The following is a 19,224-nucleotide window of genomic DNA, read 5'->3' on the forward strand; positions in this document are numbered from 1 at the left end:
TAACTCCAGAGAGATAGAGATATGCCAGTGGCATGCTACGACACCGACATGCATTTATTTATGTCAGATGGGAACTGCATCTGTTATAGACGTACAGAAGGAGGCTAATTCGTAAATATTCGATCAGAATATTGTGTATAAAGACAAGCATTATATTGTTATATTATATGAGTAACTCTGGTGGGCCTGAAACAGTCTTCCTCACCTCAAGTTCAACTGTGGGAGTTCAACAGTTGGAGCCCCGGGCGCCCTGCCGTCATATCATAGGAGTCAGTTGGAGCCCCGGGGCGCCCTGCCTTCATATCACAGCCTGCAGTAGGTAAAGGTTAATAATAGCCACACCAAACCAAACCTTCACAAACGTTTCTAAACTTTATCAGGGTAATATAAAAAGTCAAGTCATCGTTTATAGGGAAAATACGAACAGAAGAGCTAATGTAAACCAGGGAAAAAACGCACTACCCTCCCCTGTGCCCCCCAAAAACCACACAACCCTCCCCTGTGCCCCCCCAAAAACCACACAACCCTCCCCTGTGCCCCCCAAAACCACACAACCCTCCCCCTGTGCCCCCCCCAAAAACCACACAACCCTCCCCTGTGCCCCCCAAAAACCACCCAACCCTCCCCTGTGCCCCCCAAAACCACACAACCCTCCCCTGTGCCCCCCCAAAAACCACACAACCCTCCCCTGTGCCCCCCAAAAACCACACAACCCTCCCCTGTGCCCCCCCAAAAACCACACAACCCTCCCCTGTGCCCCCCAAAAACCACACAACCCTCCCCTGTGCCCCCCCAAAAACCATGCAACCCTCCCCTGTGCCCCCCCCAAAAAACCCTGCCGTCATATCATAGGAGTCAGTTGGAGCCCCGGGGCGCCCTGCCTTCATATCACAGCCTGCAGTAGGTAAAGGTTAATAATAGCCACACCAAACCAAACCTTCACAAACGTTTCTAAACTTTATCAGGGTAATATAAAAAGTCAAGTCATCGTTTATAGGGAAAATACGAACAGAAGAGCTAATGTAAACCAGGGAAAAAACGCACTACCCTCCCCTGTGCCCCCCCAAAAACCACACAACCCTCCCCTGTGCCCCCCAAAACCACCCAACCCTCCCCTGTGCCCCCCAAAAAAACCCCCCCAACCATCCCCTGTGCCCCCCAAAAACCACCCAACCCTCCCTGTGCCCCCCAAAACCACCCAACCCTCCCCTGTGCCCCCCAAAAACCACCCAACCCTCCCCTGTGCCCCCCCAAAAAACCCCCCAACCCTCCCCTGTGCCCCCCAAAAAACCACCCAACCCTCCCCTGTGCCCCCCCCAAAAACCACACTACCCTCCCCAAATCAAAAGAAAATAGTTTGACAACCCTCCCCTATTTTGGACCACCCCTCCCCCCAGTAAATTTCGATCTGTCCCAAAACGCAAATGCTTGTTTGTAAATTATGTGTTGTAAATTATGTCTGAGTGTTGGAGTGTGTGTAGTGTCGAGTCAATGTTGCTAATTATGCTGTTAAACAAAGGAGTCCGCTTATACTGAACTTCGATCATAAGTTTTATTCATATCACAAGATTTCAGCATAAGTTTACAGATGTCATGATCACCCGGAGAGCAGTGTTTTCCAAATTACAATGTCCGCTCTAATGTTCTTTGTTCAAACCCAGTACTTATAATCTTTCCCAAAATATGGGTGGCTCCCTCTACTGTCCAATCCCCTGTCTACAACACACACTCCCTCTGTTCTATGGGGCGTCACTCTAAAACAACTCCCTCTGAAACTGAATACATTTACGTCATTTAGCAGACGCTCTTATCCAGAGCGACTTACAGGAGCAATTAGGGTTAAGTGCCTTGCTCAAGGGCACATCGACAGATTTTTCACCTAGTCGGCTCGGGGATTAGAACCAGCGACCTTTCGGTTACTGGCACAACGCTCTTAACCACTAAGCTACCTGCCACCCCCGAATAAACATCCTCTCAGGTTCCTACTTGAAAACATTAGCAAAGTCATAATCTCCATACACTACATGTGCCCCTGGCTATCTGTAAATTTAAAAAACTACAAGAAAATCGATGTATACTTTTACTTTTGATACTTAAGTATTAATTCCATTTACTTTTTGTAGTATTTTACTGGGTGACTAACTTTTACTTGAGTCATTTTCTATTAAGGTATCTTTACTTTTACTCAAGTATGACAATTGGGTACTTTTTCCACCACTGGGAAAACATCAACAGGTAAACTGGCCGTTGACTATGACGTTAACATCGATCAAAATGTTCCTGCATTAACGTTGCAGATGTTACACTATATCACATTCGCACCATATTATCTGACTAAGCCACCCACAAGGTTTAACACGTTGCAAATCAAACTGGTATTCCCCTTGTGTGGAGGCCAGTCGAGTCATAAGCATAATGTAAGGTTCCACATGTGGTCTTTCTGGTTCGGCTGCCGCTAGTTCAGCTCTTCTTTCCTCCCTGTGATCTGCCTGAAAACTGTTGGACAAAAGTAAGTTAACCATTTTATTACTCTGCTGTCATATTCACGCCGTCATATGATCGATCATGTGGTCTAAATTAAAACCATACATGGACAAGCATACATTTCCTGTAATGGATGTTGTAGCCAAGCCTACTGTACATTTTAAACAACTTGGTGTGTATAACTTGTTGAAATTAAAATGTTGTTTGATCCTGTAATTAATTATGGTCCAAAACATGTGATATTATTATAATAATAATAATATGGCATTTAGCAGACGCTTTTATCCAAAGCGACTTACAGTCATGTGTGCATAAATTTTTACGTATGGGTGGTCCCGGGGATCGAACCCATTACCCTGACGTTACAAGCGCGGTGATCTACCAGCTGAGCTACAGAGGAGCACGTTATATAAGGGACTATTACATTTATTATGAAAATGTATGCACTCACTAACTGTAAGTCGCTCTGGATAAGAGCGTCTGCTAAATGACTCAAATGTAAAAATGTAACGTTATTTCGTTTTGCTATGAAATGTCCTGTCATTATGGATGGAATTATCATGATTACTAATACATTGATGGTTCTTTCCCCATAGAGAACTATAGACAGTGGAATTTCTAAAACCCTACTTGGTTTCTTCTCGGTCGGAAACGTCGTCAGATCTACGGGAAAGGAAGTGACCGCAGAAAGGGGATTTCTACAGATCAGAGACATTTCTGGAGGGTGAGTCACTGGTCTAACGACATGAGGATAGGGGCTTCAGTGTTGTATTTGACCAGTGTTCAGGCAGGGTTGTCGGTCTGTTGTATTTGACCAGTGTTCAGGCAGGGTTGTCGGTCTGTTGTATTTGACCAGTGTTCAGGCAGGGTTGTCGGTCTGTTGTATTTGACCAGTGTTCAGGCAGGGTTGTCGGTCTGTGGTGTTTGACCAGTGTTCAGGCAGGGTTGTCGGTCTGTTGTATTTGACCAGTGTTCAGGCAGGGTTGTCGGTCTGTTGTATTTGACCAGTGTTCAGGCAGGGTTGTCGGTCTGTGGTGTTTGACCAGTGTTCAGGCAGGGTTGTCGGTCTGTTGTATTTGACCAGTGTTCAGGCAGGGTTGTCGGTCTGTTGTATTTGACCAGTGTTCAGGCAGGGTTGTCGGTCTGTTGTATTTGACCAGTGTTCAGGCAGGGTTGTCGGTCTGTTGTATTTGACCAGTGTTCAGGCAGGGTTGTCGGTCTGTTGTATTTGACCAGTGTTCAGGCAGGGTTGTCGGTCTGTGGTGTTGTGACTGTAATATTGACATTGTAGCCCCTGGAAGCACGTAGCTAGCTAGCTAGCAGTAACGGCTGACAACAATGGAATGACGCCATTTAGCTACACAGACAACACCAGCTAACACTCGTTAAAACTAAGTGTCACCATCTCAGACAATGAATACATGTTTCTGCACCACATTTAAAATGTGGAATTACAGCAGATCCCAAATGTTGTACAGGAGGGAAAATGTAAGTAGTTGGAAAAAAAGCAATATGACTTCGTGCGCCATATACGTTAATGTTCTGCCATTTTAGCCTAACTTGACTGCGCTAGCTAGCTACGTAGCTGAATGCCGCTGTAGCTAGCTAGTTAGCTTGCTGTATTTTAAAATATAGTACGTGGTGTGTGCGTGTAAGCAACATTAAACCTGGTCTGAGGAAAACACTGTACATAAGTGGTATGATAAAATCTCCACTGTGTAGCTATCTGTGTCCTTTTCTAGGACCGATTCATTCCCTCCAATTCAAAAGCAGGAAGTTCTGAACCCGCCACACCTGCTGTTGTCTGAATATGTTTTAACCACGTAGCTATGTAATGCATTAATTACAGGGGAAATCAACCAGTAGGACACATTCTATTAATGCGATGTTCCTCTGTCTGTTGTCTGAATATGGAATTAGCTGTATGTAATTTAGCTGTAATTTGGACCTCAGGAAGAGTAGCAGCTGCCTCGGCTCCAGCTAATTGTGGATCCTAATAAATACTACTACTACAACATTCTACTAATGTGATATTTCTGTCTCCCCTACAGGTGTTATCAACATTTATACAGTAAAGGAGGACAACTTTTATTCTTCCATTAAACCTTCCTCTCTGACAGATAAAGTTATTTCTTGGTCTGGTTAATCTCTGCTGCCATGGAGACCTAAACTACCCCAGGAGGGATGTTCCACTCAGGGGGAGAGGGCTGACCCGCCATACCCAGGGCTGTGTGTGTGTGTGTGTGTGTGTCTGTGTGTGTGTGTGTGTGTCTGTGTGTGTGTGTGTGTGTGTGTGTGTGTGTGTGAGAGTTCTGTCCATATTCACCATGTCTTACGTTGACATCAAATCCCAAATCTCAGCCCCCATACACACAGCCATGCGTTCAGAGTTGAGTCGGTTGGTGAGTGGTGTGTCAGGGAGACCAGAGAGTGTGTTGGTGAGTCAGGGAGAACAGAGAGTGTGTTGGTGAGTGGTGAGTCAGGGAGGACAGAGAGTGTGTTGGTGAGTGGTGAGTCAGGGAGGACAGAGAGTGTGTTGGTGAGTCAGGGAGAACAGAGAGTGTGTTGGTGAGTGGTGAGTCAGGGAGAACAGAGAGTGTGTTGGTGAGTCAGGGAGAACAGAGAGTGTGTTGGTGAGTGGTGAGTCAGGGAGAACAGAGAGTGTGTTGGTGAGTCAGGGAGAACAGAGAGTGTGTTGGTGAGTGGTGAGTCAGGGAGGACAGAGAGTGTGTTGGTGAGTCAGGGAGAACAGAGAGTGTGTTGGTGAGTGGTGAGTCAGGGAGGACAGAGAGTGTGTTGGTGAGTCAGGGAGAACAGAGAGTGTGTTGGTGAGTGGTGAGTCAGGGAGAACAGAGAGTGTGTTGGTGAGTCAGGGAGAACAGAGAGTGTGTTGGTGAGTGGTGAGTCAGGGAGAACAGAGAGTGTGTTGGTGAGTCAGGGAGAACAGAGAGTGTGTTGGTGAGTGGTGAGTCAGGGAGGACAGAGAGTGTGTTGGTGAGTCAGGGAGAACAGAGAGTGTGTTGGTGAGTGGTGAGTCAGGGAGGACAGAGAGTGTGTTGGTGAGTCAGGGAGACCAGTTCTCTCTGATCCAGGATGATCCATAAGACAATGTTATTATTAAGATTTTATTTCAGTTGAACATTATACCTGTCTGTGTGACCAGGGGACAGGACTGAGGTTATATACCTGTCTGTGACCAGGGGACAGGACTGAGGTTATATACCTGTCTGTGACCAGGGGACAGGGCTGAGGTTATATATCTGTCTGTCTGTCTGTCTGTCTGTGACCAGGGGACAGGGCTGAGGTTATATACCTGTCTGTGACCAGGGGACAGGGCTGAGGTTATATACCTGTCTGTCTGTCTGTCTGTCTGTCTGTGACCAGGGGACAGGGCTGAGGTTATATACCTGTCTGTCTGTCTGTCTGTCTGTCTGTGACCAGGGGACAGGGCTGAGGTTATATACCTGTCTGTCTGTCTGTGTGTGACCAGGGGACAGGACTGAGGTTATATACCTGTCTGTGACCAGGGGACAGGACTGAGGTTATATACCTGTCTGTCTGTCTGTGTGTGACCAGGGGACAGGGCTGAGGTTATATACCTGTCTGTGACCAGGGGACAGGACTGAGGTTATATACCTGTCTGTGACCAGAGGACAGGACTGAGGTTATATACCTGTCTGTCTGTCTGTGTGTGACCAGGGGACAGGACTGAGGTTATATACCTGTCTGTGACCAGGGGACAGGACTGAGGTTATATACCTGTCTGTCTGTCTGTGTGTGACCAGGGGACAGGGCTGAGGTTATATACCTGTCTGTCTGTCTGTCTGTCTGTCTGTGACCAGGGGACAGGGCTGAGGTTATATACCTGTCTGTGACCAGGGGACAGGGCTGAGGTTATATACCTGTCTGTGACCAGGGGACAGGGCTGAGGTTATATACCTGTCTGTGACCAGGGGACAGGGCTGAGGTTATATACCTGTCTGTCTGTCTGTGACCAGGGGACAGGGCTGAGGTTATATACCTGTCTGTGACCAGGGGACAGGGCTGAGGGGATCCACCTGATGTGGTTGTGTTGCTATCAGGAGCGGACAGAGTGGTGTGGCCTAGTCTGGTGGTTACAGGCAGGCAGGCAGGCAGGCAGGCAGGCAGACAGGCAGACAGGCAGGCAGACAGACAGACAGGCAGACAGGCAGACAGACAGACAGACAGACAGGCAGGCAGGCAGGCAGGCAGGCAGGCAGACAGTCCTCTGTGGCTCAGACATGACTGACTGTACTCGCTTTCTATAAAATAATCTGCTAAATGGCATATTGTGATATATTATTGTGACAGACATTTTTCTGGCATATTGTGATATATTATTGTGACAGACAGTTTTCTGGCATATTGTGATATATTATTGTGACAGACAGTTGTCTGGCATATTGTGATATATTATTGTGACAGACAGACAGTTGTCTGGCATATTGTGATATATTATTGTGACAGACAGACAGTTGTCTGGCATATTGTGATATATTATTGTGACAGACAGACAGTTGTCTGGCATATTGTGATAGACAGACAGTTTTCTGGCATATTGTGATATATTATTGTGACAGACAGACAGTTGTCTGGCATATTGTGATAGACAGACAGTTTTCTGGCATATTGTGATATATTATTGTGACAGACAAGGCGGTTTTCTGTTTCTCTTCTTTAGGTTTCTATTGTCATCAGAGCAGTCAGATCAGTTCTGTTTCATCAGAAAACTCTTCAGTTTCATTTACAGGCTGATGTGTGAGATGACGTAGAACGCATCCTGTTCATTTACAGGCTGATGTGTGAGATGACGTAGAACGCATCCTGTTCATTTACAGGCTGATGTGTGAGATGACGTAGAACGCATCCTGTTACCATCAATCACATGGCTGTGTGTGTGCAGGAGCCTGTGTGTGTGTGTGTGTGTGTGTGTGTGTGTGTGTGTGTGTGTGTGTGTTTCCCTGCCCTGGGTATACTTATCCCTCTCTCTCTGAGGAGAACAGCCCTTCCTTTTCTCTAATTCTACAAACTCTAATACCTGTATATCTAGACTGTCTATATCTAGCCTGTATAACCTATCTGTAAATGGACACCCTGGTCCATCTCCGGAACAGCCCGTTCCTCATGGGTCTGTGTCGGAACGGAGCCCCAGCTGACCTGCAGTACGACAACTCTTCAGGTACGACACACACACACACACACACACACACACACACACACACACACACACACACACACACGTTAGACACACCCTGCAGTACGACAACTCTTCAGGTACGACTCACACACACACACACACACACAGGGCCTAAAATAAACATCAGATTTTTGCATTGGCGGTAAGATGTCTATTTCACCAGCCACATTGGCGGGTGGTCGGGGCTCCACAGGGTGGTCGGGGCTCCACAGGGTGGTCGGGGCTCCACAGGGTGGTCGGGGCTCCACAGGGTGGTCGGGGCTCCACAGTGCAAAGAACAACGAATCCTCGAATATCCAACCTTGTTCGACTTGAAGCAACACTGCCTGGCTGAGCAGCTGTGTATACCGTGATTGAAGTGCTGAAGATAAAAACATTTTTGAAGCTCTGTCCACAGGCATAAAAGATGGTCTAATTTACTATAAAGTATACTAAAGTGATTGTGTCTTGGCTATTTACGTTGTTTTGTTCACAAGCCATGTTTTTCAACATTTGAGTTTGTGTCCACTGCTAGGGAGGCTACTAGTCAGACTCAAACCCAGAGACACACTGTCCCTGACGTGTTGCCGCGGTAACCTCCTGCCCTTAAAGGGGCAGGGGAACATTTTTGTCTCGTCTGTGATATTTTGGTTAAAAGACTCGGGTCACTTTTTATTTGATTTACACTATTGAAGATGAAAGTTAGACAATCCCCAAATTGCTCCCTGTGCCCTCAGGGGTTTTATGTTTCTGGACTTGTTTCATCCTGTCTCTCCGACATAATGGGTAGAAATGTACCATCTATTTTAATTGTTAAATCATGACACTACTTTAAAACTATCTGTCAAACAGCGACGTATTTGGCTGGCTGGATTAACAGCAGCCAAAACAATGACAGCCTCACGTTGGCAGGCTCCTCATTCTTTACACAGACAGCAGTGCCTGCTATCATTCATGGACATTAGTCATGGAAATATCTGTGTGACGCATGCATGGGACTAGTGAAAGAAACATATTTGCTCTCTCATCAATGTATGACTGTCAAAACACTGCTATTGTGAACCACTAATCTAATTTTGGGTGGAGGGTGGGATGGGAACTGTTTGTCTTGTTCGTCTGGTCACATGTTTCTCTGTCTAGGTGTACCTGTTTTGTGTCTTTCTTAAAAAAAATTAAAAAAACATTTGATCACAAAAAATTAAGTAATATTAAAACTATACACTACTTGACCAAAAGTATGTGGACACCTGCTTGTCGAACATCTCATTCCAAAATCATGGTCATTAATATGGAGTTGGTCCCCCTTTGCTGCTATAACAGCCTCCACTCTTCTGGGAAGGCTTTCCACTAGATGTTGGAACATTGCTGCTGGGACTTGCTTCCATTCAGCCACAAGAGCATTAGTGAGGTCGGGCACTGATGTTGGGCGATTAGGCCTGGCTCGCAGTCGGCGTTCCAATTCATCCCAAAGGTGTTCAATGGGGTTGAGGTCAGGGCTCTGTGCAGGCCAGTCAAGTTCTTCCACACTGATCTCCACAAACCATATCTGTATGGACCTCGCTTTGTGCACGGGGGCATTGCCATGCTGAAATAGGAAAGGGCCTTCCTCAAACTGTTGCCACAAAGTTGGAAGCACAGAATTGTCTAGAATGTCATTGTATGCTGTAGCGTTAAGATTTCCCTTCACTGGAACTAAGGGGCCTAGCCGAACCAATGAAAAACAGCCCCAGACCATTATTCCTCCTCCACCAAACTTTACAGTTGGCACTATACATTGGGGCAGGTAGCGTTCTCCTGGCATCCGCCAAACCCAGATTCGTCCGTTGGACTACCAGATTGTGAAGCGTGATTCATCACTCCAGAGAACGCGTTTCCACTGCTCCAGAGTCCAATGGCGGTGAGCTTTACACCACTCCAGCCAACGCTTGGCATTGTGGTGATCTTAGGCCTGGAAACCCATCATGAATCTCCCGACGAACAGTTATTGTGCTGACGTTGCTTCAAAAGGCAGTTTGGAACTCTGTAGTGAGTGTTGCAACCGAGGACAGACGACCTTTACGTGCTTCAGCACTCGGCGGTCCCGTTCTGTGAGCTTGTGTGGCCTACCACTTCGCTGCTGAGCCGTTGTTCCTCCTAGACGTTTCCACTTCACAATAACAGCACTTACAGTTGACCGGGGCAGCTCTAGCAGGGCAGAAATTTGATGAACTGACTTGTTGGAAAGGTGGCATCCTATGACGGTGCCATGTTGAAAGTCACTGAACTCTTCAGTAAGGCCATTCTACTGCCAATGTTTGTCTATGGAGATTGCATGGCTGTGTGCTCGATTTTCTATACCTGTCAGCAACGGGTGTGGCTGAAATAGCCGAATCCACTCATTTGAATGGGTGTCCACATACTTTTGTATATACATTGCATTCGTAAAGTATTCATACCCCTTTTTCCACATTTCGTTACGTTACAGCCTTATTCTGAAATGTATTCTATCGTTTTTTCCCCTCATCAATCTACACACAATACCCCATAATGACAAAGCAAAAACAGGTTTTTAGAAATGTTTGCAAATGTATTAAAAAAGAAAGAACTGATCACATTTACATAAGTATTCAGACCCTTTACTCAGTACTTTGTTGAAGCACCTTTGGCAGCGATTACAGCCTCGAGTCTTCTTGGGTATGACGCTACAAGCTTGGCACACCTGTATTTGGGGAGTTTCTCCCATTCTTCTCTGCAGATCCTCTCAAGATCTGTCAGGTTGGATGGGGAGCGTCGCTGCACAGCTATTTTCAAGTCTCTCCAGAGATGTTTGATCGGGTTCAAGTCCGGGCTCTGGCTGGGCCACTCAAGGACATTCAGAGACTTGTCCCGAAGCCACTTCTGCATTGTCTTGGATGTGTGCTTACGGTCGTTGTCCTGTTGGAAGGTGAACCTTCACCCCAGTCTGAGGTCCTGAGCGCTCTGGAGCAGGTTTTCATCAAGGATCTCTCTGTACTTTGCTCCGTTCATCTTTCCCTCGATCCTGACTAGTCTCCCAGTCCCTGCCGCTGAAAAACATCCCTACAGCATGATGCTGCCACCACCATGCTTCACCGTAGGGATGGTGCCAGGTTTCCTCCAGACGTGACGCTTGGCATTCAGGCCAAAGAGTTCAATCTTGGTTTCTTCAGACCAGATAATCTTGTTTCTCATGGTCTGAGAGTCTTTAGGTGCCTTTTGGCAAACTCCAAGCGGGTTGCCATGTGCCTTTTTACAGAGGAGTGGCTTCCGTCTGGCCACTCTACCATAAAGGCCTGATTAGTGGAGTGCTGTAGAAATGGTTGTCCTTCTGGAAGGTTCTCCCATCTCCACAGAGAAACTCTGGAGCTCTGTCAGAGTGACCATCGGGTTCTTGGTCACCTCCCTGACCAAGGCCCTTCTCCCCCGATTGCTCAGTTTGGCCGGGCAGCCAGCTCTAAGAAGAGTCTTGGTGGTTCCAAACTTCTTCCATTTAAGAAAGATGGAGGCCAATGTGTTCTTGGGGACATTCAATGCTGCTGACTTTTTTTGGTACCCTTCCCCAGACCTGTGCCTCGACACAATCCTGTCTCGGAGCTCTACGGACAATTCCTTAGACCTCATGGCTTGGTTTTTGCTCAGACATGCACTGTCAACTGTGGGACCTTATATAGACAGGTGTGTGCCTTTCCAAATCATGTCCAATCAATTGAATGTATCACAGGTGGACTCCAATCAAGTTGTAGAAACATCTCAAGGATGATCAATGGAAACAGGATGCACCGGAGCTCAATTTTGAGTCTCATAGCTAATGGTCTGAATACTTATGTAAATAAGGTATTTCTGTTCCATAACCTGTTTTTGCTTTGTCATTATGGGTTATTGTGTGTAGATTGATGAAAACATTTAATTTAATCCATTTTAGAATAAGGCTGTAATTTAACAAAATGTGGAAAAGTCAAGGGGTCTGAATTCCCAATGCAATGTACCACATTACTTCTTACTAGTAATACATGTATTGTTTTAGAAACATTACAACGCATGCTCATCTGGGTTTCATTTGGTGTAAAACACACACACCTACCTTAGACAAGCTGTACACACCTACCTTAGACAAGCTGTACACACCTACCTTAGACAAGCTGTACACACCTACCTTATAAAGTTGTGATTATTATTTTCTCCTCAGAACTGTTTCGTATCTCCACCTTCGCCCGCTTCCCGGCAGCGGCGGTTACAGAGCGCACCCTGGCCAGGGCAGGATGGTTCTATACTGGGGTTGGAGACAGGGTGCAGTGTTTCAGGTGGGTGATGGTTGGAGACAGGGTGCAGGGTTTCAGGTGGGTGATGGTTGGAGACAGGGTGCAGTGTTTCAGGTGGGTGATGGTTCTATACTGGGGTTGGAGACAGGGTGCAGTGTTTCAGGTGGGTGATGGTTGGAGACAGGGTGCAGTGTTTCAGGTGGGTGATGGTTGGAGACAGGGTGCAGGGTTTCAGGTGGGTGATGGTTGGAGACAGGGTGCAGTGTTTCAGGTGGGTGATGGTTCTATACTGGGGTTGGAGACAGGGTGCAGTGTTTCAGGTGGGTGATGGTTGGAGACAGGGTGCAGTGTTTCAGGTGGGTGATGATGGGTTGGAGACAGGGTGCAGCGTTTCAGGTGGGTGATGGGGGTTGGAGACAGGGTGCAGGGTTTCAGGTGGGTGATGGTTGGAGACAGGGTGCAGTGTTTCAGGTGGGTGATGGTTCTATACTGGGGTTGGAGACAGGGTGCAGTGTTTGGGGGGTTCAGGTGGGTGATGGTTCTATACTGGGGTTGGAGACAGGGTGCAGTGTTTCAGGTGGGTGATGGTTGGAGACAGGGTGCAGGGTTTCAGGTGGGTGATTTATGGGGTTGGAGACAGGGTGCAGTGTTTCAGGTGGGTGCTGGTTCTATACTGGGGTTGGAGACAGGGTGCAGTGTTTCAGGTGGGTGATGGTTCTATACTGGGGTTGGAGACAGGGTGCAGTGTTTCAGGTGGGTGATGGTTGGAGACAGGGTGCAGCGTTTCAGGTGGGTGATGGTTCTATACTGGGGTTGGAGACAGGGTGCAGTGTTTCAGGTGGGTGCTGGTTCTATACTGGGGTTGGAGACAGGGTGCAGTGTTTCAGGTGGGTGATGGTTCTATACTGGGGTTGGAGACAGGGGGCAGTGTTTCAGGTGGGTGATGGTTGGAGACAGGGTGCAGCGTTTCAGGTGGGTGATGGTTCTATACTGGGGTTGGAGACAGGGGACAGTATTTCAGGTGGGTGATGGTTGGAGACAGGGGGCAGTGTTTCAGGTGGGTGATGGTTCTATACTGGGGTTGGAGACAGGGGACAGTATTTCAGGTGGGTGATGGTTGGAGACAGGGTGCAGTGTTTCAGGTGGGTGATGGTTGGAGACAGGGTGCAGTGTTTCAGGTGGGTGATGGTTCTATACTGGGGTTGGAGACAGGGGGCAGTGTTTCAGGTGGGTGATGGTTCTATACTGGGGTTGGAGACAGGGTGCAGTGTTTCAGGTGGGTGATGGTTCTATACTGGGGGTTGGAGACAGGGGGCAGTGTTTCAGGTGGGTGATGGTTCTATACTGGGGTTGGAGACAGGGTGCAGTGTTTCAGGTGGGTGATGGTTCTATACTGGGGTTGGAGACAGGGGCAGTGTTTCAGGTGGGTGATGGTTCTATACTGGGGTTGGAGACAGGGTGCAGTGTTTCAGGTGGGTGATGGTTGGAGACAGGGGTGCAGTGTTTCAGGTGGGTGATGGTTGGAGACAGGGTGCAGTGTTTCAGGTGGGTGATGGTTCTATACTGGGGTTGGAGACAGGGTGCAGCGTTTCAGGTGGGTGATGGTTCTATACTGGGGTTGGAGACAGGGGGCAGTGTTTCAGGTGGGTGATGGTTCTATACTGGGGTTGGAGACAGGGGGCAGTGTTTCAGGTGGGTGATGGTTCTATACTGGGGTTGGAGACAGGGGGCAGTGTTTCAGGTGGGTGATGGTTCTATACTGGGGTTGGAGACAGGGGGCAGTGTTTCAGGTGGGTGATGGTTGGAGACAGGGTGCAGTGTTTCAGGTGGGTGATGGTTGGAGACAGGGTGCAGTGTTTCAGGTGGGTGATGGTTGGAGACAGGGGGCAGTGTTTCAGGTGGGTGATGGTTCTATACTGGGGTTGGAGACAGGGGGCAGTGTTTCAGGTGGGTGATGGTTCTATACTGGGGTTGGAGACAGGGGGCAGTGTTTCAGGTGGGTGATGGTTCTATACTGGGGTTGGAGACAGGGGCAGTGTTTCAGGTGGGTGATGGTTCTATACTGGGGTTGGAGACAGGGGGCAGTGTTTCAGGTGGGTGATGGTTCTATACTGGGGTTGGAGACAGGGGACAGTATTTCAGGTGGGTGATGGTTGGAGACAGGGGGCAGTGTTTCAGGTGGGTGATGGTTCTATACTGGGGTTGGAGACAGGGGGCAGTGTTTCAGGTGGGTGATGGTTCTATACTGGGGTTGGAGACAGGGGGCAGTGTTTCAGGTGGGTGATGGTTGGAGACAGGGGGCAGTGTTTCAGGTGGGTGATGGTTCTATACTGGGGTTGGAGACAGGGGGCAGTGTTTCAGGTGGGTGATGGTTGGAGACAGGGGGCAGTGTTTCAGGTGGGTGATGGTTCTATACTGGGGTTGGAGACAGGGGGCAGTGTTTCAGGTGGGTGATGGTTCTATACTGGGGTTGGAGACAGGGTGCAGTGTTTCAGGTGGGTGATGGTTCTATACTGGGGTTGGAGACAGGGTGCAGTGTTTCAGGTGGGTGATGGTTCTATACTGGGGTTGGAGACAGGGGGCAGTGTTTCAGGTGGGTGATGGTTGGAGACAGGGTGCAGCGTTTCAGGTGGGTGATGGTTCTATACTGGGGTTGGAGACAGGGGACAGTATTTCAGGTGGGTGATGGTTGGAGACAGGGGGCAGTGTTTCAGGTGGGTGATGGTTCTATACTGGGGTTGGAGACAGGGTGCAGTGTTTCAGGTGGGTGATGGTTCTATACTGGGGTTGGAGACAGGGGGCAGTGTTTCAGGTGGGTGATGGTTCTATACTGGGGTTGGAGACAGGGTGCAGTGTTTCAGGTGGGTGATGGTTCTATACTGGGGTTGGAGACAGGGGGCAGTGTTTCAGGTGGGTGATGGTTGGAGACAGGGTGCAGCGTTTCAGGTGGGTGATGGTTCTATACTGGGGTTGGAGACAGGGGACAGTATTTCAGGTGGGTGATGGTTGGAGACAGGGTGCAGTGTTTCAGGTGGGTGATGGTTGGAGACAGGGTGCAGTGTTTCAGGTGGGTGATGGTTCTATACTGGGGTTGGAGACAGGGTGCAGTGTTTCAGGTGGGTGATGGTTCTATACTGGGGTTGGAGACAGGGGGCAGTGTTTCAGGTGGGTGATGGTTGGAGACAGGGTGCAGCGTTTCAGGTGGGTGATGGTTCTATACTGGGGTTGGAGACAGGGTGCAGTGTTTCAGGTGGGTGATGGTTGGAGACAGGGGGCAGTGTTTCAGGTGGGTGATGGTTCTATACTGGGGTTGGAGACAGGGGGCAGTGTTTCAGGTGGGTGATGGTTGGAGACAGGGTGCAGTGTTTCAGGTGGGTGATGGTTGGAGACAGGGGGCAGTGTTTCAGGTGGGTGATGGTTGGGGACAGGGTGCAGTGTTTCAGGTGGGTGATGGTTCTATACTGGGGTTGGAGACAGGGGGCAGTGTTTCAGGTGGGTGATGGTTCTATACTGGGGTTGGAGACAGGGTGCAGTGTTTCAGGTGGGTGATGGTTCTATACTGGGGTTGGAGACAGGGGGCAGTGTTTCAGGTGGGTGATGGTTCTATACTGGGGTTGGAGACAGGGTGCAGTGTTTCAGGTGGGTGATGGTTCTATACTGGGGTTGGAGACAGGGTGCAGTGTTTCAGGTGGGTGATGGTTGGAGACAGGGTGCAGTGTTTCAGGTGGGTGATGGTTGGAGACAGGGTGCAGTGTTTCAGGTGGGTGATGGTTCTATACTGGGGTTGGAGACAGGGTGCAGCGTTTCAGGTGGGTGATGGTTCTATACTGGGGTTGGAGACAGGGGGCAGTGTTTCAGGTGGGTGATGGTTCTATACTGGGGTTGGAGACAGGGTGCAGTGTTTCAGGTGGGTGATGGTTGGAGACAGGGGGCAGTGTTTCAGGTGGGTGATGGTTCTATACTGGGGTTGGAGACAGGGTGCAGTGTTTCAGGTGGTTATCATTGCCACATCCTGGTCCAGGTGTAACGTGACATCTAATTGTGTAATTGATTTGTTCCTGGTCCAGGTGTAACGTGACGGTGGAGGGCTGGCAGACAGGGGACTGTCCTGCTGAGACACACCGACAGCTCTCGCCCTCCTGCTCCTTCATCCAGAGTCTACCCTCCACTGCCAACCTCCTCTCCTCTTCTCACAGCGCCTTCTCTCCGCTATGCAGCACACCCGTCATACCGGTGAGATGATGATTGTGGTGATGATGTTTATGATGATGATGATGGAATGACTGGGGTGGTGATGATGATTGTGGTGATAATGGGGTGGTGGTTTCTGATGGTGTGGTGGTGGTGTGGTGGTGATGGTGATGGTGGTGGTGGTGGTGGTTTCTGATGGTGATGGTGGTGGGGATGATGATGTAATAATAATAATATGCCATTTAGCAGACGCTTTTATCCAAAGCGACTTACAGTCATGCGTGCATACATTTTTTTTTTTGTGTCTGATGTCTAACAACATGTGTTATCTCCCCCAGGTGTCAGGCCCTGGCCCAGCCCCCCTCCCCGTCTCTGCCCCTAACCCCGTCCCCAACCCGGTGCCGGGTGACGAGCCGATTGGATATTTGAATATGGGGTTCTCTGCCCCGCCCCCCTCCAGCCTACTGAGCTCCCGAGAAGTAGAGGACATGTAAGGCTCTTATTGGCTGGCTGTTTCTACGCTCTGATTGGCTGGCTGTTTCTACGTTCTTATTGGCTGGCTGTTTCTACGCTCTGATTGGCTGGCTGTTTCTATGCTCTGATTGGCTGGCTGTTTCTACGCTCTTATTGGCTGGCTGTTTCTACGCTCTGATTGGCTGGCTGTTTCTACGCTCTTATTGGCTGGCTGTTTCTACGCTCTGATTGGCTGGCTGTTTCTAAGCTCTTATTGGCTGGCTGTTTCTACGCTCTGATTGGCTGGCTGTTTCTACGCTCTGATTGGCTGGCTGTTTCTACGCTCTGATTGGCTGGCTGTTTCTACGCTCTTATTAGCTGGCTGTTTCTACGCTCTTATTGGCTAGCTGTTTCTACGCTCTGATTGGCTGGCTGCACTAACATTTTATTTAAGCATTTTTTTGTATTTGTCAAATGTTCTCTGAAACCTTTCTGTAGATGTTACCAGATAAATATTCAATAACACTAGTTTACTACACTAGATTATAGTAATAGTTATAGTAGTGGTAGTGTCTACAGTAGTAGTGGTAGTGGCTGGTTATAGTTATAGTAGTGATAGTGACTGGTTATAGTTATAGTAGTGGTAGTGACTGGTTATAGTTATAGTAGTGGTAGTGACTGGTTATAGTTATAGTAGTGGTAGTGACTGGTTATAGTAGTGGTAGTGACTGGTTATAGTTATAGTAGTGGTAGTGACTGGTTATAGTAATGGTAGTGACTGGTTATAGTAGTGGTAGTGACTGGTTATAGTAGTGGTAGTGACTGGTTATAGTTATAGTAGTGGTAGTGTCTACAGTAGTAATGGTAGTGACTGGTTATAGTTATAATAGGCGTTGGTCTGAAGTCAAAAAAGAAAGGAAATTCACATGAGCACCACAATGCCAACTCCACCCATGCTCTACCAAGGTTTTCCAGCACGCAGCTTTGACCTACTACCATTGACATGGAGTTATATTTTGTAGGCTACTGTCTAATGTGTAGGCCTAACAATGTGCACAATGACGTGCCAAATATTTGATTTACTGCATAGCCTAAGCATTAGAATAAGCCGCCTCAATATTTCCAGCCAAATGCTGATCATTTATTTCTAGGAGCTGATCCGTCGTCAGTATCTAATGTTAAGGTAAGATCTGAATGGCTGATCCGAGAGCATCAGTATGGGCACATGGTCCAACGACGCACTTATTGAAAGTTCTTCTTACGTGGTGTTTTGGGAAACCCGTGAGTTCTTCGGCCGTTTATAGAAACGATGCATCATTAAAACACTTGTAACCTTAAAGGGGCAATCAGCAGTTGCTACATCCATTTTTGGACTTATAAATTAATGATATGTACCCATTTGATTCTTGAAGAATATAACTTAGAAATACCTCACAAGCTTAGTTCAAAAGTCGTACCCCATCAGAACCCAAAATATATTTTACTCCAATGTTTGTAACATTTTTAACAAACACTATATAGCCTCATAACATGGTTAAAACTATAATTTTGATATCATGGATGGTCAGTCCTTGCATCCATATAATTGGAGAGTGGTTACATTTCTCCAGCCACATCCCTCTGCTTTTTACCGAACCAGTTACTCAAAGTACTGAATAAATTGGCATTCGAAAAAATAAATATATATATATAATAATCCGGGGGAGTCCCCCCAAACCCCCCTCCAGTTTCTTACTAGTAGTTGATGGCTACTTCCCACTAAGGGGACCTACGCCTAACCCTAACCCTAACCCTTCCCACTAAGGGGACCTACGCCTAACCCTAACCCTAACCCTAACCCTTCCCACTAAGGGGACCTACGCCTAACCCTAACCCTAACCCTAACCCTTCCCACTAAGGGGACCTACGCCTAACCCTACGCCTAACCCTAACCCTAACCCTTCCCACTAAGGGGACCTACCCCTAACCCTAACCCTAACCCTTCCCACTAAGGGGACCTACGCCTAACCCTAACCCTAACCCTAACCCTTCCCACTAAGGGGACCTACGCCTAACCCTAACCCTAACCCTAACCCTTCCCACTAAGGGGACCTACGCCTAACCCTAACCCTAACCCTAACCCTTCCCACTAAGGGGACCTCGCCTAACCCTAACCCTAACCCTTCCCACTAAGGGGACCTACGCCTAACCCTAACCCTAACCCTTCCCACTAAGGGGACCTACGCCTAACCCTAACCCTAACCCTAACCCTTCCCACTAAGGGGACCTACGCCTAACCCTAACCCTAACCCTTCCCACTAAGGGGACCTACGCCTAACCCTAACCCTAACCCTAACCTAACCCTTCCCACTAAGGGGACCTACGCCTAACCCTAACCCTAACCCTAACCCTAACCCTTCCCACTAAGGGGACCTACGCCTAACCCTAACCCTAACCCTTCCCACTAAGGGGACCCACGCCTAACCCTAACCCTAACCCTTCCCACTAAGGGGACCTACGCCTAACCCTAACCCTAACCCTTCCCACTAAGGGGACCTACGCCTAACCCTAACCCCTAACCCTAACCCTAACCCTTCCCACTAAGGGGACCTACGCCTAACCCTAACCCTAACCCTAACCCTTCCACTAAGGGGACCTACGCCT

The 19,224-nt window shown here is 48.3% G+C and overlaps 1 protein-coding gene across 3 annotated transcripts in view; it reads left to right on the forward strand.

Moving 5' to 3' along the window:
- The first annotated feature begins 2,408 nt into the window (after nucleotides 1-2,408).
- Nucleotides 2,409-19,224, forward strand: part of LOC121558449 (inhibitor of apoptosis protein-like) — a 74,814-nt gene continuing 57,998 nt past the window's right edge. For 2 of the 3 annotated variants that reach the window (XM_045213502.1, XM_045213503.1), the window contains exons 1-4: nucleotides 7,591-7,684; nucleotides 11,865-11,979; nucleotides 16,005-16,170; nucleotides 16,467-16,618. In XM_045213502.1, coding sequence (XP_045069437.1) covers nucleotides 7,591-7,684; nucleotides 11,865-11,979; nucleotides 16,005-16,170; nucleotides 16,467-16,618 — 527 coding nt within the window. Of the gene's footprint in view, nucleotides 2,510-3,080; nucleotides 3,209-4,535; nucleotides 5,883-6,148; nucleotides 7,685-11,864; nucleotides 11,980-16,004; nucleotides 16,171-16,466; nucleotides 16,619-19,224 lie in introns of those variants that run through there. The other variant, XM_045213501.1, reaches the window with a different exon arrangement.

This window comes from Coregonus clupeaformis, unplaced genomic scaffold (genome assembly GCF_020615455.1).
Source record: "Coregonus clupeaformis isolate EN_2021a unplaced genomic scaffold, ASM2061545v1 scaf0117, whole genome shotgun sequence".
Taxonomy (NCBI): Eukaryota; Metazoa; Chordata; class Actinopteri; order Salmoniformes; family Salmonidae; genus Coregonus; species Coregonus clupeaformis.